Below are 21,507 nucleotides of genomic sequence, written 5' to 3'. Positions count from 1 at the left end.
ATAAAGACTGAACACTAAAACCTAGTACATGCCATCCAGTGCTTCTCGAGCACACTCTGAAATAGACTATGACCCAGTCAGCTACCATGCGCAAACTGTCTCTCATCGTTAACCCGGTAGTCAGTAATGCCATCCTGTTGTTAGTGTTTGCACACAGTTGCCCATGACTATAAAACTTTAAATGTTTGAAAACATTTGACAAAGCCAGTGTGTTAGCCAGATTTTTTATGTTTCATTTCACAGTCATTTCAGAGGCTGAAAAGTTGTCTCCACAGTTATTAACCGCCCTTCTGAAGGATCCAGGCTTGGATGCCAGCCCGCAGGCATATAACTGCAGTTATGGGATCCTGTGCCCTCTTCTAGCCTCCACGGCACTAGGCATACCAGTACCTCACAGACATACATGCAAGCAAAACACCCGTACACAGAAATATATTTTAATTAGAAGTCATTTTAGATTTGTGAAAATATTACAAAAGTAATCCAGAATACCCTTCATCTAGATTCTGTAATAATTGACATTCTACCACATTTGTCTTTGTATGATATGAATTCACATGCATAAAGTTCCGTTTTCCCTAAATCTTTCTTTGCAGTTTTGAAAACTGGACATTCTCCTACATAATGTAAGATACTGTCATAATCAGGAACTTAACATGGACACAATACTGCCATACAGTTCACAGCACCTATAAAACTTTACTGATTGTCAGTATTTTTATATGTCCTCATCCCAATCATATGTGATATTTGGTTGCCATGGTATTTGTTTTCCTTTAGCCTTTCTTTGTAGTATTTTATAGTAAATGTTTTATGATGAAATACTTTCAGATTATATAAATAAATTTTTCTCACCAAAATTTCATCCACTATTTATACAATTACCAGAAGATTCAGTAGTACCTATTTACCTGTTTGGCTGAGAACTATCAAAACTTCATGTTCCCAGACTTGGGGCGTAGGGTAGCTAAGTGCTAAAATACTTGCCTGCTTCCCTCTGGCCCCTGGGTTCAGTGCCTATCATACGAAATCCAAATAAATAAGAGAAGAACTTTGTGTTCATATAAAAGTTCTACATATATCTCTGTATGACTGAAGGCCATGTGTCTGTCCTTCAGCTGGTGAGTGAATGGTGACATCTATTCATTGGGGGAACCACTCAGCAGTAAAAGGACTGATCACACAACGGGGCAATTTAATAATTTTGATTTGGTTGTTTTGAGATGGGGTTTTGTCATGCTGTATAGCTTGCCTTGAACTCATTTTATAGCCCAGGTTAGCTTCAAACTTGTAGTCCTCCGTGCCCGCCTTTTGAGTGTAGGGATTACAGACGTGTGCCACTGCTCCTGGCGGTTGGTTATGCTGTTCTTAACATGGTGCTTGGGAGAAACTGGAAATGGGTGAGTGACTTATAAAGAGGTGGGATCTCCAGGCATGCTGGTGCACACCTCAGAACCCAGCACTGAGGAGGCTGAGGCAGGATGACTGCAAGTTCAAGGCCAACTCCTACTACTTAGCAAGATGCTGCCCCACCCCCTCCAACAAAAAAAAAAAAAAAAAAAAAGAGCAGCCACAACACAGGCAGCACGGGGTGATATTGGTAGTTTATGACCATGCGTTTGTCTAACCCATTGAACTGGGTACCCAAAGATGAGATTTTTTAAATGAATAAATCAGCTTAAATTATTTTCACCTATTTTGGGTTTTCCTTGAATTTGTGTATGTGTATTCATATAACTATTTTTACTGGTAGTATTATTCTGAACTATTTAAGAGTAAGTGGCAGACATAAAATTCCATTATCCCTAAATATTTTTATGATAATTGCCCATTGGTAATTTCCTAATTCCATTTTCTCTTTTACACTTATTATTTGGCATTTTACTCAAAGGTAAAGAATCTGTCTGTCCACTTATTTATATCAGTAAAACCTGATGGATGCGAAGCTTAGAGTGGATTGTAGCTTGTTATTATAATTATATTTGCCTAAATAAAGTAACAAATTCCAAGGGCATGTGTATGAAGGTCATTGTTTTTCTCTTCTTGTTAATCTTTTAGTTAGCATAAAAATGAAGTCATTTCATTGTCACATTTTCATAGTCAGCATCATTTTAAACACTTCCTTATTTTCCTTGCTTCCTCCTGGTACCCATTCTGATACTGGAGAACCCTCAGTCCTTTCAATGGAGAGTGGTTTAGCAAAAAGATCACGTTCCCTGCGATGTAATTGCTTCCACACCTCAGTGTACATCTGGAGCGGCAAAATGTGTGGTATAGCTGTGCACATCCTCAGATCCACTTCTGAGCCTGTCTGTGTGTACTAGAGGCTGCGTCATATCAGCAGTGCTAGTAGAGTTCCAACACCATGTGAGCTATTGTCCTTCCCATTTCCATGTTCAAACCTCCCCTCTGGTTATGGGAACTTGACTCATAATTCTCAACATATTTGCTTAGCACTAATCCCTCGTCACTGTGGACAGCTGTAGACTCATCCTCTGAGAGTTCTTTCTTCCCTGCTCCATGTGGCCACACAGCCCATGCACACCTACAGTGTCCTCTAAACCCTCCCCAGCACCTTGCCATCCCTTGCTGGCTAAGAAATCCTTGTCTGCTTTACCCCAGCATCAGGGTACTTTGTGCAGTAGGCCTCTTGCCAGGTAAAAGTCCCCATTGGAACCCGAATTTTCCCCCTCTCATTGCCATTTCAATTGACCTTATTATTTTCAAAGCTTTATTTTAATATTTATTTTATGAAGATTCACCTGCTCCAAAGTTTAAAAGCCCCAAAAGAGTAGGGGTATGACAAGGATCCTCATCTACCCTGTTCCAGCCCATGGTTACTCTCTAGTTTCTCCATACCCTAGAGAATGCATGCCCATGTTCATAAACTAAATGTCAATGTTTTAAAGATTTGTGGAATGTGTTAATTTAGTATGCTTTCTCTTGTAAAAAAAAATTCCTATTTTTCCTTTGTGGTTTCTGAATTTTTAACTTTGTGGTCTTTTTCTTGTACTTGTGTGTGTGTGTGTGTGTGTGTGTGTGTGTGTGTATTAAATGATTGTGAGCCTCCATGTGGTTGCTGGGAATTGAACTCAGATCCAGTCAAATGGCCCCTGAGCCTCTCTCCAGCCCTACATTTATTTTATATTTAGCAGTATCAGTGAGATCAATGAGCTGCCATCAAGGGCTGGGGTGTCCATCAGTTGTCTCCTGCGTGCCCAAGGCCCAGGGTTCAATCCCCAGGGCTTCAGAAGCAACAAGCAGTACTTTGAGTTTGCATTTGTTGATGTTGTTGCTGTTGTTGTTGTTGATCATTTTGTTCAATAGGTTTTTTATGTTTTTGTTTTTGTGTTTTTTATTCAAAGGCCTCACTATATTGTATCAGTATTGATAAGAAAAACTGTTCTACTGCCAGCCCAAAGGAACTTTCTTGAGTGTGTGGTCTGTGGTAGGCTATCCTCAAACTCACAGATCTACCTGCCTCTGCCTCCCAAATGCTGAGATTAAAAGGATGCACTACAATGTTTTGTTTTGTTTTTTAAAGGAGAAAGAATAATGTTCTCTTAAAACTCTCCCAACACTATGAAGAAAATAGGTTGTGAGAGAGGGATATTTGTCATCTACCATGAGACAGATACTACGGCTATGTCCTGCACAAGGTTAACTTAAAGCCAAATAGTAAATAATGGTGTCTTTCATTTTTGCAAATAATTTAGCCAGAACAATTTGGGAGCCAGATAGGGTAGTACACATCAAAAAATCTAACACTTGTGAGCCCGCGGTGGGAAGATCATTAGATTAAGACCAACCTGGGCTTCTAGAAAGACCCGACCTCAGAACAAAAAAATCAGGGTGGGAGGAGGGAGGGAGTCAAACTGTTAAACCAACAAGTAGTGTTAAGATATCTTGTCGCTAGATGTTCACCGGTGTTTCTGACGGCTTGTTTCTCGTCGTCTTCACGCCCTTCCCCCACTGTCTCCCTGAAGGCAAGCCTGGAGTAGCGTGTGAGAACCCACACTGCACCGCGGCGCCCTTGTTGCGGCCGACGCTACACATTGAGGACAGAGACCCCATCCCTGAGGAGCAGGTAAGGGGGAAAGAAAGGCACTGGCTTCCCCTGAAGAAGCCGTCCATATACAATTTGCCGGTGGCATGGGTAACGTCAGACAAATTGTTGAATTTCTGCTTCTAATGAGGTTAAGATGTATTACAATGTAATATAAATTTGTGCCAAAATATTTGCTCTTAGTGCCTTGAATTTGAATCATCAACTCAGAGTAAAAAAATAACGTTGGTGCTAAACGTTCTCATCCAGAACTCTTTTTAGTATCCACTGTTAAGTGTTTCGAAGATTTCAATTTGTCAGCAGATGTGTTTGTCGCCTTCCTTCCTCCCCAGCTGTCATCTGACTGTGCCAAGAGAAGGTCCTCTGAGACGCATGCCGCAAGCACCAACGAGTGCTCCTCAGAGGCCTGCCCGCTTGACACTCTCTGTCTTTGCTCCACTTTCAGGAATTAGAAGCTTATGTGGATGGCATAGACATAGAAAGTGAGTTCCGAAAGGACAGTTTGTATCACGTGTCGCAGGAAGACAGAGAGAGACAGAAGCGTGAGCAGGAGGAGTCCAAGAGGGTGCTGCAGGAGCTAAAGTCTGTGCTGGGATTTAAAGCTTCAGAGGCCGAAAGGCAGAAATGGAAGCAACTTCTGTTCAGTGACCACGGTAAGCTCCAGCCTCAGAGCACCGCTCATTTCGGGGCCAGGAGTCTTTTCTTTTTGAACCATGAATGTTGTTTAAACTGTAGAACTCTGGATCCTCCAGTCAGTGCAGTACTCTCATACAGAAGCAAAATCAATTTGATCAATAAAAAAATGCCATATAATCACACTAGGACTATGGAGTCAAGCTTTTTCACCAGTTATTTAATTCTTCAATAGATTTCTTTCAGAGTGGACATTAAATTGGATACACTGAGCTACCGTGGTGGCGCTGTAATCCCAGCAAGGCGGTTGAGGCAAGGAGGATCATGAGTTCAAGACTAGCTGGGGCGGCACAGCACGTTCGTGCTACCCAGCTCCTAGCCAGACCCTTTCAGGGGGTCAGGGAGCGGACAAAAGGAAACCTGAGCTGCTGACCCCTCTCCTCTGAGTACTTCAGTAAAGCTCACCACTAGTTCTGTAGGGAGAGTGGGAAAGATCTAAGCCACTTGCTGCGTTCAGGTTACCTAAGAGCATGGGAGCACAAGAGGTGTTTCTGTGTGCACCGACTCCATAGTCAGCTTTGATGTTGTCATCCTACACTTCTCCATGTTACCCTCACTGTTTGCCTCAGTCACACTTCATGGGAAGCAAGAGAAGGCATGAAGAGAAAGAGACTTGATAGTTGGCAGCGTCAACCTAGGTCATTCTCAGTTGAATTAATTCCTGTGGACTTAGAAGAAGATAAACTGGGCTTTCTTTTCCACTCATTTTATAGTGTCCTCATATGCAGTTGCCTGCCTGCCTTCCCCTTCTCAGTAGAAGTACATAGATCTCCTGTTCTGGAAAGCTCCTTGGGGCCATCCTGTCTTCCCTTAGGGATTGATCCCTCACTTTCTCTCCAGCCTACTGTTTGTTGGTTTCACCCTTCTTGGCTGTTCCTAGTGGCTGCTTTAGAACCCAGACCCCCACTAGATTATGCTCATCCATTAGGTAGCCTGGTAGCCCCTCCCATTTCAGTACCTTCTTCTCCGCTAAGCCATCTTGTAACCTATCCCACAGTTTGTACTCAAACAGCTCGCTAATGACGGCCTTCCTAGAACTCCAGTGCATCCATCTTCCTTTTTATATTAGCCTTTGTCAGCATAAGAATCCATCCTGCCCGCTTGTATTTGCAGTATTTCTAATAAAGTTTTCTTTCTCAGCTTACCTTTATCTAGTTAGATTAGTCCCACAAAGTTGCTGTATATATTCACAGAGAAGATATACACCGGACTCTCACCGAGAGCTCTATCCTGTCCCCCAGTGTTTCCTCTGTGAATCCTCAGCTGCCCCACCTCTCCTGCCACCATAGACTTTCACCCTAGAGAGTCAAGTAGCTGAGATGTAAGCGGGGGGAGGCTTGAGCAACAGAGCAGAGCAATGGAGAACTTTCCAGAAGCAGCAGTAGCACTCTGTAGTCAGCCTGTTCGTGAGTTAGATTGTTGATATCACCTTTTTAGACATAATCATTTCTGTGCTCAGAGTTTTTTTTGTTTTGTCGTTTCTAAATTTGTCCTTTTTTTCCCCTAGTTTTTATTCTCCAGCCACATTCATTCAGCAGACTGTAATTCAACAAGTAGTTATCAAGTCCCTGTCAGACAGCTGACACTTTTTACTGTTACATGCAGAACATGGATCAACAGACAGAGCCAAAAACCCTACTCCCATAGAGACTCACATGCATACACTGCTGTCAGCGGCTGCTTCCCTTCTGAATACCCTTGCTCCCTTCCTCAGTCAGCAGTGGCCTGAACCCCTGAAGCACGGAACACTTGTTAGGACCCAGCAGACTCATGAACGACAGGCGTGCATAGGTGCTGAAGGATCATGGCCTGTAAGCTTGTACCTTTTGCTACTGTGCAGGGTTTTCCTCATACTCTTCTCTGTAAGCTGACCTACTGTTGACCCTGTGGGCAAATAAGGGCCATGCTGTAGACCCCATCTGCATTTGAAAAGGCAGTAATGCTGTATAGTTTGTGAAAATAAGTAAAAGATGTGCTGGTGCCAGAAAAATGCTTCCCGGTGACAAATGTCAGTATGTCTTCCAGAGTATGTCTTTCCAGTGACAAATGTCAGTATGTCTTCCAGAGTTGTTTTCATCTCTGCCTACAGGGGTAAAGTCCGAGTGGAATTAGAGAGGGACGGCCTCCGCTGGACCTGCTGTGGCCATGTTCTATTGTCGCTGCTTCCGTAGTGCAGTTACCGCAGCATAGGCATGTGTCTTGGAGACGGACGCGTCTTACAAAATGCTTTTTAAGTGTACGCCAGACCTTCAAGACGCACTCTTTTCCCTCCGTCCTGCTTCATGATCTGTTGTATTGTACTAACCCTCATGCTGGGAGGCGAGACCACCTAGCGAGCAACCCACTGCCTACTAACACCGAGAGGGGCTAACTAAGCTTGATTTTTCCTGCAAGGACAACTTCTACTGTACGGATCGATATTCTGTCTGTGTTATACTTTGTTTGGTACTTGGTCTCCAATGCCGATTTGATTCCATCCGTGTTCTGTATAGGACTACAAATGTAGACATACGCTCTACGTCCACCAGGTTCTGTTAGGTGATCGGCAAGGTGAACTATGTTACATTGCTTATGCTGCTTTACCTTGTGAATATATATGTGTGTATATTTGATGAAGATGCGTTTGTGTGGGTCACTTTAGGCCCAGGCTTTAGTGAGCATCAGAACCAAGTGGGATGGCTCGTAAACACACCCACCCCCACCCAGTCTCCCGTTCTGCCTGTGGTCAGACTCTAGCATCTGCCTCCAGCAGCCTCCTAGGGGTTAACTGGGCCTGCTGATTCAGGGACCGTGCTTGGAGAAGCACTGCCTTTGAACTGCAGACTCCCCAGCAACTCCCATCTCATCTCGTCAGGTATTCTGTCTCATAAAACTCCCCATATGTATAAAGTTACATTTATTTTACTAGAAAATTTTATTAAGTTTTTATTTATTTGTTGCTCCTTTTTAAAAAAAAAAGCGACTGGGAATTTTAAAGTTGTTGGGCCCTTAGTTATTTTTTTTCTTTTTTCTTTTCTTTTCCTCCTTGTGTTCTTTGAAGCTGTGTTGAAATCCTTGTCTCCTGTAGAGCCAGTGGAATCTGTAAGTAACTCAGAGACACCCATGAATTCAGATACAGAACAGGCCCATAGCGAGGCTACAGAAGAGGAGACTAGTAAGCCCTGTGCGAGCGACAAGGAAGACACTAGGACTGAGTATATGTGTGATGGCCCTCCAAAGGGGCAGAGCAAAGACACCTCTGGAGACCAAGGCCACCTCCTCCAAGGAGCCCACCAGTGTGAGAGCGAGGCCAAGCCTCCTCAGGCTGCTGCTGCAGGGGCCACCGCCCCTCCAACTCCCAGGGACTCACCCCGGCTCTCCATTAAGCAGAGGCTGGCTCGACTCCAGTTGTCACCAGAATACACCTTCACTGCTGGCCTGGCTGCGGAAGTGGCCGCCAGGTCTCTGTCCTTTACCACCATGCAGGAACAGACTTTTGGCGACGAGGAGGACGAGGACAAAGAACAGCTAGTTGAAGGAGGTGAAAGGGAGCTGGAGGAAAAATAAAAGCCAAGATGAAGTGATTGTCTTGATTGTTCCTTTTACAAAAGTGTTCGAGCTGCAAGACTGGGGAGGGAAATGAGTGCGTGTTTACTCTCTAGAAAGCTGCGGCGTGAAGTTACAGGGTGAATACTGATTTGAAAACCTGACCTGAAATGAATAGATTCCTGTCTAGGCAGATCTTTTAGGCATAGGAGAGAAAGGTAAGGGCAGTTCTATTTGTGGCAAAACTGATAATCTTGGCAAATCTTTAAGTACTTTTTTATAAGAAATGAGTTTATCATTTTTTGCCAAAACTTTGCTGCCATGAGGTAATGAGGATGAGTCTTGCAGAGCCTAAACCTTTAGAATGAGCCCTTTCTACTGTGTCCTTGCGGTGTGTAACTGCAGCGGTCATGTTAATACATTGTTCGTATTTTATTTTGTTTATACCGCTCTTAAAAAAGATACAGGTTCTAAATAAAATATTTAATTACTACAATTGACGTGTGCTGGGGTTTGGAACTCAAAAGTAGTCTGAAGGTTGCTTGGGCCGCAGCATGTCTTGTACGTTTCCTTGTTGATGTGTGTGCTCATTTCAGGGCGCCATGCAAGATTTAAAAGGGAAGTAGCACGCCCTCTTAGGAAACACCCCCTAGGGCTTCTGTTCACTCCTACTGTGTGACTCAGAAAGCCAGTGAAGCCCCAGAGCGACCGCATCCCCAGCCCTGCAGAAGCTAATTTACATCATTCACCCAGAGACAACCGTGCCGCTGCTGTGCTGTGTGCAGGCCACTGTGCTGTCTTCTAGCCCGACCTGTCCTACTCAGGAAACACTTCCGCTGTCTTGGAAAGTGTCTGTCCCTTTATTTCCTAGTGAATGCTTTCCATAGACCAGTCTGGTCTGCCTTGGGCTGGAATTGTGCTTTCAATGATGCCTGCAGGAACATTCTCCTGAAACCTGTTGCTACTGTGTGCCCAGAGTGTATAGGCATTATTCTGGGAGGAATGTAAGAAAAAAAAAAACAAAACTCAATTTATGCTGCTGTTTCAGGAGCAAAGTGTATGACTTCCTGTAACTCACTGCTTTTGGTGAGGAAATTTACTTCTCAAGGTTTGTTGTTGTTTTATTAACTATTTCTTATCCCGAAGAAAATCTACTTTGTATGAACAGAATTCGCACTGTTAGTAATTTTTGCCTTTTTCTATTGCTTAACAAGTGCTAGCGTTAGGAGCAGTGCCTTAACCAGACATGGGAATGGCTGAATTTCAAGAGAAAGGGAAGTTTCTCAGCACTGTAATGATGTCTGTATACCTGAGTAACAACACGGTTTTACTTTCTTCCTTAAATGACTGTTTACCAACTCCATTTTCCCCTAGATTTAGAAATCTTTAGGGAAATCTTGTTAAGAGGTCTCTTAATTTTTAACAGGAAAACTTAGCTATTTTTAATACTTTTAGTCTGTTTTGATTCAACCATAGCAGTTGCATAGAAATCTGTTCATATTATTTTATTAGTCTTAGGCTCTCTGAGCATAAGACTTGATACGTTCAAGTTCCGAAATAATACAGAACTTATTCCGGAAGGATCCCCAGTCTTCCAGTCTGGCCTTTGATCCACAAGCTCTTATCTAGCTAGGTTCATGGAAACTGCTTCTTGAAATCATGATTAAGGGCACTGAAACTGTGCGCGATGCTCTGTTACGCAGTTTTTATATTTCTTTCATCACTTAAAATATTTCCAACCTAAAACTGTTTTCTCGGTGAAATTTTCTTGACTATTTTTCTCTTACAATATCCTAAGCTGGTGTCCCCCCGGTTCTTTTGGTGAATACCAGAGTCAAAATAAAATAGAAGTCCTATTTTTTTTAATGCAGACTTTAAGCCGTGCTCTCTGCAATTCTTCGGTTGTTTTGGAATGAGGCCTAGGAACTGCTTATGCGCACTAAAGTCTAAGATCCTCTGCCTAGCACTTCAGGCTCCTTGCCGTGAATCTGTTGTATGCATGGACAGACTGATGGGACACAAGTGGATGCCCCCGCACGTGCTTTCCCTAGGCTACCTCACTTCCTCCTAAGGCTAGTCGATGTCCTTCCATATCCAGAAGAAACCTGAGAAAATTTATAATCATATTTTCCAGTTTTTATAGCATGATTAATCTTGTTGTGAGTAGGAGTCTGACAGCTTTTACTATAGATATTGCTGAAGTTGGTTTTCCCTGGATTAATCTAGAACTCAAAGGGAGGGGGAAAAAAGCATGCTTTTGGGTCACTCGTGAAAACAGAATTTTTACCCTTGGCGCATCTACAGATGGGAAGGTCGGGACAGTAAGTGGTCTGTGGTCACTTAGCAAGCCTCAAAACCTTTTCTCTGCTTCTCTAAGGCCCAGATGTCTGGCAGATCCAGGGCCAGACTCTCATCTTTCAGTCTCATCTTTCATTTGCAGTCCTCTGCGAATTTTTTTTTGTTTTTGTTTTTTTGCAAGCCATGCATATTATCTAACTTTATACATAAAGTCCATGTTAGAGCTAATTAATAGTCACAGCATCTGAGTCTGTCTCATTAGGAGCCGATGCCAAGCAAGTCAGGAAAAGGACACACATTTAAGGCAGATTGCTAAGGATGTCTGAGAATACAGATTTCAGACCGTGACACGACTCAGACCTGTAATGCCAGAACCCCAGGTACACTGCAAACTGGAGGCCAGTTAAGCACACTCTAGGATAACCAGAAATACACAGTGGGAACCTGTATCAGGAGGAAAAGGGGAAAAAAGAAAGAAAAGAAGAAAAGAAAACAGCAAGTGTCAGGCTTCTGCGAAAGAGGCCAGAGTTTGAATCCCAGGCCTTCCATTCGAAGGATGCGAGTGCTATAATCTCAGCGTCTAGGGAGAGCTTTCTCAGGAAAACTCTTAACTCCTGGAATTGCAGAGCTACGGTTTTGATTTCTTAGAAATTAAGAAAAGAACCATTGCTTTGGAAGCTGGAGAAGAAGTAAGACGATCTGGCAATAAACACACAGCTCCGTTTGTTAAAGCAGACGGTAACATGCTATTTCATGTACTGAAAGACAGTTGCTTAAGGAAAGTCCATTTCTGATACAGTTAAAAGGCTAGAACTTGACAGGTGTTGATAGAAGTGACCCCAGATGATATTTCACTCTGACACTTCCTTCCCATGTAAAACCTGAATCGTGCTTCAAGTTGGTAAATGAGTGAAATAATAGGGGGAGGGGATCCACTGGTTGGTTTAGTCGTGGCGTATTGAGCTTACACCCAAATAGAGCAAGGATCTAAGACCCGAATCCTGGAGCCAAAAGCGTAACACAGCTAAGCCTGGTGGACCAAAGTCAACACAGTGCTTGAACAATCCAGTAGGATTGATTTTTTTTTCCCAGATGTTTATGGGGTCATGCCTACACCTTATGCTTAGATTAGAAAACAAAGGTGGGAAAGAAAAAAAACTGTACAAAATACAGAGAGCAAAAATGCCCTGTATAGTGACCGCTCACTGTCCTTGTCTGCTGGTGACTAACTTGAATCCCTTCATCTTTCAGGGAATGAAAGCAAACCATATATTTAGTCCTTGAATTTAACAGTCTGCTAATGGGAGACTTACTTCTCCCTCTCTCCCTTAACTCTGGCATGTACCGGAACTAGCTTAGCCTTTCCTCTGAGACTATCTAGGGAAGAATGAACAAATTCCCTCTCGGGGACATCTGAGACCTATAGTGTCAAGCAATCCTTTGCTATGTAATTTCATATTGCTTGCTTTTTGAGTCGTGTCTGTTTTTTTCACAGTTTCTCTTACCTTCCCCTATAATCCGCCATGTTGTGTGCCTGCCTTCCGCAATAGGCCCCTAATTTGCTGCTTTTAATCTGCTGTGGACTGAGAAACCAGCTTGAAACGCTTGCTAGAACTGTGTCTAAACTAAGAGTAAGTAGACTGGAAAAGGCCAAGGGCTTTTCTGTCAGTCACGTGCATGGACTGTTCATTGCCTGTTTCGCTGCTTGGCGTTCTTGTATGTGCGTTCAGTGTTTTACCAAGAACTTGCTAAAAAAAAGAAATACTTGGTTAAAAATGCGATTGCCGGGGCTGGGGATTTAGCTCAGTGGTAGAGCGCTTACCTAGGAAGCGCAAGGCCCTGGGTTCGGTCCCCAGCTCCGAAAAAAAGAAAAAAAAATGCGATTGCCATGTATTTGAAATATTAATTTGGTGTTTGTATGCTGATGCTCTAGGACTCCTTATCAATGAATTTAACCCGTAAAAGAAAAATTGACTGTCCTCTGTGTATGTATGTCACTGTGTGTGTTTCAGAAAAATGTTGGCCATTTGTTTCTGTTAATTAGTCTTCACTCAGTACGCAGGCTCAAAGTGTGATGCCATTATTCTGAATTCTGCATAGCATGTCGTATTGTCGAGAGCTACTGGTTTGAAACTAAACCTGACTCATTTAGTGAGAACTGGCTAACTCGACAGGAGCGAATCATTCAGACAGCCCAATTCCCTAACAGTGTATGAAGTACACCTTAATCTTTCCTATATTAAAATGATTGTTACTGGGCTGGGGAGATGGAGCAGTGGGTAAGGTGCTCCCTGCACACGTATGAGAAGGAGAACACTTATTCAGATCCCGGTACCCATATAGATGCTGTGCATCTATAGCCCCAGCCTTGGGGGTTAGAGTCAGAGAAATCCCAGAAACTCTCTGGCCTGCCACTCTGGCCTTGTCAGTGAGAGTGGTCTGGGGAGAACCTGAACATCAGTCTCTGGCATAGCCCATTTACACATTACATACACATGAATGTGTGTGTGCATACCCTCTTGTATACATGTATATACAAACATGTATACACAAACACAAAATCGTCGTCGTCATTGTCATCATCATCATCATCATCATCATCATCATCATCATCATCACCACCACCACCACCACCACCACTGGTTTGGTTTTTGAGACGGGGCTGCTCTACATAGCCTTGCCTGCCCTGGAACTCACTATGTAGACAAGGCTGGCCTTGAGATCTGCCTATCTCTGCCTGCCAAGTGCTAGATTGAAAGGCATGTACTACTACAGCCAGCTCAAAATGATCATTATTAACACTGGTTAGTATACTCCAGTACACTAAACACAGAGAGCTGTCCCTGCATTGAGCTCCATTGCTTTGACTGGGCCTCGGTCACCATGTGTCTGGTTTGGTAGTTACTCCCCCATTCACAGTACTGCAGACTTACGTGTGCGTGGACTAGCAGCCCCTCTCCACCTCCACGCAGGCCTTCCAACCTGCTGCGAAGACTAAATGACTACACTAGTTGAGCTGTAAGGTAAGAGCAGACGGATGCAGAGTGAGAGGCGTACTGCTTACGCTCACCGACTCTTCCACAGGATTTCCTATGACCTACTAGAGGACAGTCTTTGACCCTGTGGATTGCTGGGTTAAATGCCTGCTTTCAAAATAAAATGATTGTTATACAGAAATAACGGCCCCCGCCCCCAACATTTTGCCTTCTCTAAAACTGGTTCTACACCTGTAATCTTTTGCAGTGACTAAACCAGTCCTTCGGAGTTTGCATTGTCATATATTCATTCAATATATATATATATATATATATATATATATATATATATATATATATACATACACTATTTGAATTGGAAACCACATGCTCTCTTGAATTTCTGTGGCTTTCTTATTTAAGAGCAATGCATCTTCATTTCTAAAACAAAGTAGAATTAAGCCACAAAAAGTAAGAAAACATTAATTATTGAAGATATCTGAGGATTAGGCTTGTAGACTCTGGGCCACAAAGACTTACATGATTATGAAAGACGGATACATCATTCATCCTGAAAGCATCTTTGCTTTCTTCCATTCAACTAAAGGGAGTAGACGTTAAAAGTTTCCCATGATTCATCAGTGTTGGAGCTCATGCCTGTAACTCAGCGGCAGAAGTTCCACTGTCATTCAGTAGTTGACACGCCTAAATTAGCCTTTAATGTATAAAATAAGCAAGATTACGTGAAACATTTTCACATAACATTAGACTAGAAGCCGCTCTCCCAATTGTACCGTCCCTGTGCTGTGGTTTGCTAACCAGTCACTGCCATCATATGCAGTGAGTGGGGTGTCACTCTGTCTTATACTCACGCTTCCTGAAACTTGCTCTCATCACATCCAGTGTGAATGCTGTATTGGCCTTTTATAACCATGCTTCATGAAGCTGTCCTTCAGTTATCCATGTTATGGAAGCAAATTATGATAGAATAATTGTAAAAAGTGTGGTCCAAACCAATGTCTTATATTGACACCACTGTAGAAGAGACAGTGACAGCAGACATGGTTGGTGCTGCTCTCTGAGCCGTCAGAGGGGCACAATTCTGCTCAGTGCAGCTGCTGTAAACCGAAATCAAGGAGATCAAATCAGGGTTTACATACGCAAAATTGAGCAGGAATCAGGAGGAATTGATTTTATGCCTGTCTTTAAGTGTGTGATCAAATCCGGGTGTGGTGCACACACTTTTAATCCCCACACTCTGGGAACAGAGGCAGGCAGATCTCCGATTTCAAGGCCAGCCTGGTCCACACAGTGAGTTCCTGGCTGGCCAAGGTTGCATAGTGCTAATTGTGTGAGGGGTTCTAATTGTGTGTGGTGTCTTTAAAGTGCAATAGCTTAGCATCCACTTTAGGGTGTCAGCAGTGACATTAGTTTTATCCCTGTGTACTGAAATTCACTTAGTACATGTTGCTGAAGTGCAATTGGTGTTTAGGATGTGCATACTTCTGATTATACAAGCTTAAAATGGGGCTGTCTGTAGATACGCTAAATAGATTTTTTTCTCACTTGTTTATTAAGAGTTTCTTAAAATAGATAATATCATCTTAGAATTTATAACAGTTTTATAATATGGCCTAAGGACTGACTACATACAAATAAGTCTATTGTTGCAAATTTCTTCTAAAACGAAAGTATGTCTGTAAGTTTGCTCTTTTACGTGACTTCTTAGCCCTCTTTAACTTCCAAGTTAAATGACTAAATTGACTCTGTTTCTGAGTCTGAGTATGTTCTGCATTTTTTTTTGTACCAATCTGTACCTCCTGTTCAATACTGTGACTTAGACAGTGCGTGACAATACATAGAAGGCTCCAAGAATGTCACTCCTATCCCTTAAAGGTTGCTGTGTGGCTCTGACACAGCCCTGGAGACCCACGTGGCTGAGAAGCCCAGAAGCCCACTCAAGCTGAAAGCGCTCCCCAGGAGTCTGGTCTTGTTTGGGTTTGTTCTAGGTATGGTCCCAGGGATCCCAGATCAAACCAGGCCCCTGGGCCTATCCTAGAACCAACCTAAACCCATGCATCATTCCCGGGACATCCAGAGTGCGAAGACGGAAGATAACTGAGGCTGACTGCACGTCCCATACTCACCACGATTCGGGTGCCTACCGTTTAGCAAGCACTGGCTGCTTAATCTATCTGAGGTCAAAGTCAAGTCTATCTGAGGTCAACACCGGGAACAACATAGTCTCCCCGGCTCATACTCCAGGAGTTTCCCATAGCAGACATTCTATGTGGTTGTTATTAATTGCCAGTGAGGAGAACAGGTCCTGTGATTTTTATCACCATATAAAATAGATTTAAATGTCTATTTTTAAAAAGCAACAACTTAGCCACAAAACCTTTCTCCAAACAGCCTTCTTCCAAAATGGACAAATTGTGTTTCCTTAAGCACTTCCAGTGACACCCCACCAGTCTCCTTCAGCTGGATGCTTTGTTCGCACTTTCTGAATGGCAAGCATCAGTCTTTGTCTTCCCGCTCCAGTGCCGAGTGGGTCTAAGTTCTTGTTTCAGAGACCAGTCTGTTTTCCTACCACTGGCCAGCTGCACAGCAGAGCTCCCTGAAGGTTTCTGTGGCTCAGGACAGCAAGGAGGGTGAGGTCATAGGTAGGGTAAGCCCTTGGATTTTACAGCAGTATTTATTGTACAGAAGAGAATTTTAAGAACTTCATTTTTCTCCCTTGCTGCTCTGGATTTTTTTTTAAACCATTCTGATCTAATAAATGTATTTTATGACCTCATATTAGAGCTGGCATTGCTAGCGTCAACTGTGTGTTTATTGGTTTTGATTTGGAAGACAAGAATTCTAAAAATGCATGAAGACCCAAACTCCAAAGTTATGGTAGCATTGATAATGTATGCTTTTAATGTTTTGTGCAGGCTAATTAGCTCTCCATATAGAAGGAACTAAAAATCATGCTTTCCCACCAACATTTATCACACCACCAAATTTACATCACCGGGTCACGGTTGAAAATGGGCCTGGCACCGAGTGAGCTCATCCGAGTAACTCGGCTGTGGCATTGGTTCTACACCATATTCATCCTGGTTTTATCCCAAGTTTATGGGATTTTTTTTATCCCACAGATTCAATTTTGTACTTCTTGGTGTACTCTTTGTAGTGTTTGCCTCACGAATATGCTTACTTGAGAGCACAGCACGTGGCATTGCCTAGAATGCATGTGACCACATTAGGCTGATGTATGTTTGTGTATTTGTGAGGACACTGTACATGTTTACATCATTAACTGTGGATATTAAAAATAGAAATTATGGACTGTTTAATTAGGTTAGTGTTTTAAGTCAGGGTCTCATATCCTAGGTTAGCTCTGAGCTTGCCATGTACCTAAGGCTGGCCTTAAACTTCTGATCTCCCTGCTTTTACCTCCCAGGTTCTGTAATTGTAAGTGTGTACCACCAGATCTGGCTCTGGATTCTTGGTGGTGGTGGTGGTGGTGGGTTTTGTTTTTGTGTTTGAGGCACTATGTAACTAATGACTGGTCTACCACTTGCTGATCTATTGACAGTTTTCCAGCCTCCAGCTCTAGAGGGCTGAGATTACGGTGTATGCCACCATTCTTGGCAAAGTTTGGCTCTTGTGGAAGTCTTTAAAGTAGACTCAGTGGTAAAGCACTGGCTTTCCATGCACAAAGCTCTGAGGTCTCAAAGCTCTGAGGTCTAGCTCTGAGACCCTCCACCCCCAAAAACAAATAGCCTTGGAAGTATCTTTTCAGATCCTTTTAACTTGATTTTATGGTTACCACTGCTTTCTCTGTTAGAACTTAGAATTCTATTCCCTACCCTAACTGAAGACTTGAGGTTATAAAATCTGGGCAGGAAGGTACTTTTTTGTTTAATTGAGATAAAACATGAAAAATCTCACCATTGCCACCATTTTTATGTCCAATTCAGGAAATGTCTGTGCCTTTAATGAAGGGTTTCCAGAACTTTCCATTGTACAGGTCTTAAAGTCTTCTATCACTAAGATAGGAGTCCCCTTCCTCCCTCTCCCTTCCCACAGCCTCAGCAGGCACCAGTCTGTCTCCTGTTATGACCTCAAGTTCATCTCATTTCATGTGACAGGATTTCCCTTTTTAGGGCTGAATAATCTGCAGATTGGCTCGATCTCATAGATCATTAATCGACTGGCGGGCATTGACTGCCTCCCCATCTTGGTTATTATAAAGGATGTTGCTATGGATATGTGCAGGTGCCTCTTTTTAAACGTGGTACCTTATTAATCACTTTGTGTTGTATCATATTAACTTGTCAACTATTTTAAAAAGCTTTAGAATTGTAGGCTTGCTTATGCTGTATAACTGTTCTTCTTAAGCTTAAAGCATCGCTAATAAAATCTGAAATTCCTTGTGTATTTTTGTGTGTCCTTTTTTTACCATGCTGTTTGCAACATGGACTAGTGCCTAAAAGGAAGAAGTCTTCCTCTCTTCCTCTAGTTGATACTTCTCTTCCTTTACAGTATTTTCCTAGCACTTGATGCAAGATTTCAAAAGATGCTATTACCTGGGCAATCCTTTGAATCACTGCCCCAATTTTTGCTTGTTAAGCACCTGGTGATAATTTATCAAAGTGAAAAAATAGGGGCTTAATTTTAAATTATACAGGTTTTATTGTTGTCACAATTTTTTGTTTGCTTGGGGTGTTTTTAGTTGGTTGGCTGGGTGGTTGGTTGGGTGGGTGGTTGGTTGGGTAGTTGGCTGGCTGAGTGGGTGGATGGGTGGGTGGTTGGTTGGTTGGCTGGCTGGGTGGGTGGTTGGTTGGTTGGCTGGCTGGGTGGTTGGTTGGGTGGTTAGTTGGTTATTTTGTTTTGACACACTGTCACTCTGTAACCCAGTTCTGGCATAAAAGACACAGCCTTCCTCCTACCTCAGTCTTCTAACTTCTAAGAATTATAGGTGTGCACCACCACAATGCCTAGGTTGAGTTAAAAATGTCTGTTTTCACCATTCCCTCTGGATACAGCAGACTGTATGTTACCCTTTTTGACAGAGAGGGAGTTAGTATTCAACAGTTCAGACTTTGTCTTGGGATATCCCTGGGTACCTCAGAATGGTTTCTATGTACAAAATGCTGGATAAGGAAAAAAGTAATCTTTCTTGGAACTTTCTAGAAGACAAACTACCTTTCTCCAGAAAATATTTGATCAAAGAGAAAAAGTACCCTAAAAAAGGAAAGTTTTTAAAGCATGTCTTAGATTTATTGGTTACAGGTGTGAGATGATGTAGGACAGTTGCTTTCCCGGATTCTGAAGTCGTTGGGTAGGAAGTAGCCCGTGGACTAATACTTGTCTTCACAATCTGCTTTTGAAGGTCCTTGGCAGGTGTGTTGTTATTGAAAATAAAGTTGGTGAAGAGCAATTTTCATCAAATGTGCATCTGGGAAAAATTAATAGAACCTATTTTCAGAATATAATCCTCAGCATGGTCCTATTAACTTGAAGAGCTTCACCCTGAAACTGTTAGTGCCTATGCGTGTAGAACAGCATACATATTTCTAGAATCTGAGTTTGAAGCTAAAACTAGGAAAGCAAGCCCAGTAGCTGTCTCCATCACACATTCAAATCAGTCAACCAATATCTTTACTGACACCGACCTGTGCCTTTAGGCATTGTTAATGAGCTTGTTTTAATTTGCAGCCTACCACGAAGACAGTGCAGAGCCCTTGGTTTGGAGGCCAGTAGATTCAAATTCTAAACAAAACAAGAACTCGGCAAGTTGTGTGACCATATTGAGTCACTCATATTTTAAGGGGGAGGGGCTCATTATTATGATTTATGACTTAAACTCGACATCTAAAAACATCTTCTGCTCCAAGTAGTTTCTGGGTTTTCCCCCCATGGGCGTGCACCAGGGTGCATATATGTGCATCATGTATGTTCAGGAGGCCACAGAGGTAGAAGAAGGTGTTAGATAACCTAGGACAGGAGCCACAAGCAGTTCTGAGCCTCCATGTAGGCGACTGAATCTGAGTTCTCTTCAAGAGCCTTGCCCACTGAGCCATCTCTCTAGCCCTGTTTCTAACTATTAATGAAGAGGTGTAGCTCAGTGTCAAACCAAGCTTACTGTCTCACACTAAGGGAAACAGAAGGTGAGGCTTGAGACACAACCAACGACATTTTCTTTTTCAACTTTTATACACTAGGAATAAATTGTTCCTTTTAAGGGAAGCAGGAGAAGGCAGTCATTAAAACTCTATAAAACGTGTTCTAGTGCAGACTTTAGTGGTTTTAAAAAGTAAGTATGACTCATGTCTTTAAACACTAAGAGCGGGGAATTCTTAGAAGTGTGTAAATTCAAAAGGAGAGGTCATTTTCCATGGCTCCAGAGCAATTCTTCACCTTTAGATCATAAGACCTTTTCATCGTGAAGAAGTGTCCCAACACAAGGTTTCCTCCATGAAAATAGAACTGTCTGGTTTATCATTTCCGAAACAATAGAGTCTGTTTCCAAGGTCCATCTACATGCCTGGTACAGGATGAGTGGAGTTCTTTGTGGTACCTGGACCTGAAATACTTTGTCTTTAGCCTTATTCTTGAGCACTCAAGCCCAGCTATTAACCATGAAACTGTGCATCACGCTTAAACCTAGAAGATGAAACTATGTCAGAGGGCTAATAATAGGTTATTATTATTATATTATTATTATAACCAATAACAAAGTTATAATGCAGAATGTGTATACGAATAGTCTATAAGATCCAAAACACCAAACATTATTTCTTGCTCTGTAAACCACGTTGGGCTTTAACTCAGAAATCCACATGCCCCTGCCTCTGCCTTCTGAGTGCTGGGATTAAAGGTGTGTGAGACATTATTTCTTAGTAGGGACATAAGGATGGTGTTTAACTAGGGTTTCTTCTTTCCTTGAACCTAAAATGCTTACATAAAGAAGGGAGGCCAGGTGTGGTGGCACATGCCTTTAATCGCAGCACTTAAGTGACAGAGGCTGGAAGAACTCTGAGTTTGAAGTCAGCTTGGTCTACAGAGCGTGTTCCAGGACAGCCAGGGCTGTTACACAGAGAACTGTCTTGTAAAGCAAAAACAAATCGGAAACTGTAGCTCTGTGAGTTCAAGGCCAGACTGGTCTACAAAGAGAGTTCCAGGGAAGACAGAGAGCTACACAGTGAGACCCTGTCTTGGAAAACGAAAGGGGGAGGGGTGCAATTGACCCAATGTGGATGCAAGCTACTGCCTAGAGACCAGTAATAAAGGAATGATGTGCTCTGCTGCGGTGTCCAATTCCTGCCAAGATATCTTGATATTCATGCAGAGAAATGTTAGCCTAGGGGAAAAAAATAAAAACCTTCAGATTCTCCAGAGTGGAGGTACCTGCAGATTCACAGTAGCCTGATTGACACTAAAGAGTTTTCTTCCGACGTCCCCTACCTCCACCCCCTCAGTCCTAACCTTGAGGCTAGGAACAGGACCAGAAGTGGAGAATTTCTTCACCCCTCTTAGTCCTTTCTTCAACTAGTTGCATTAAATTAGCCCAAAATGTCAGGGAACTCAGATTCTAATTTGAATGCTCACCCCTTTTGAGACCGGATCTCATTATGTAGCCCTGGCTGGCCTGAAATTTCCTATGTAGACCAGGCTGGCCTCAAACTTACAAAGCTCTGCCTTCCTCTACCACAGGAGTGTTGGGATCAAAGGTATGTTCCTCCATGCCAAGCAATGTTTCATTCCTGACTCACAGTAAAGAAATACTTCACTCGCAAAAAGTCTTCTTTCTACAAGATGTAATGACACAACGTCTGTATTCCATCGGTGGGGAGGCCGAGGCAGAGGATGAGTTCAAAGCCACTTGGGCAACATAGTAAGGCTTTGTCAGGAATAGAAACAAGATGGGAAGAATGGGGGAGGGGGTTAGGTACCTCT

General features: G+C 42.7%; 1 protein-coding gene and 1 non-coding gene across 9 annotated transcripts in view; both read left to right on the top strand.

Annotated features, from left to right (window-relative positions):
- Vezt (vezatin, adherens junctions transmembrane protein) overlaps nt 1-21,507 on the top strand; it is an 85,222-nt gene that overhangs the window by 54,411 nt on the left and 9,304 nt on the right. For 4 of the 8 annotated variants that reach the window (XM_039078694.2, XM_063263203.1, XM_039078697.2 and 1 more), the window contains 3 exons: nt 3,987-4,087; nt 4,512-4,719; nt 7,800-8,323. In XM_039078694.2, the coding sequence (XP_038934622.1) occupies nt 3,987-4,087; nt 4,512-4,719; nt 7,800-8,305 (815 nt within the window). In that variant the 3' untranslated portion in view covers nt 8,306-8,323. Of the gene's footprint in view, nt 1-3,986; nt 4,088-4,511; nt 4,720-6,848; nt 8,781-21,507 lie in introns of those variants that run through there. The other 4 variants (XM_017594734.3, XM_039078696.2, NM_001006984.1 and 1 more) reach the window with 3 other exon arrangements.
- Mir331 (microRNA 331) lies at nt 15,538-15,633 on the top strand. Its single transcript, NR_031778.1, has one exon. It is a non-coding gene; the product is annotated as a microRNA 331 (primary transcript).

This window comes from Rattus norvegicus, chromosome 7, assembly GCF_036323735.1.
Source record: "Rattus norvegicus strain BN/NHsdMcwi chromosome 7, GRCr8, whole genome shotgun sequence".
NCBI lineage: Eukaryota > Metazoa > Chordata > Mammalia > Rodentia > Muridae > Rattus > Rattus norvegicus.
This window is presented reverse-complemented; position numbering and strand designations above follow the sequence as displayed.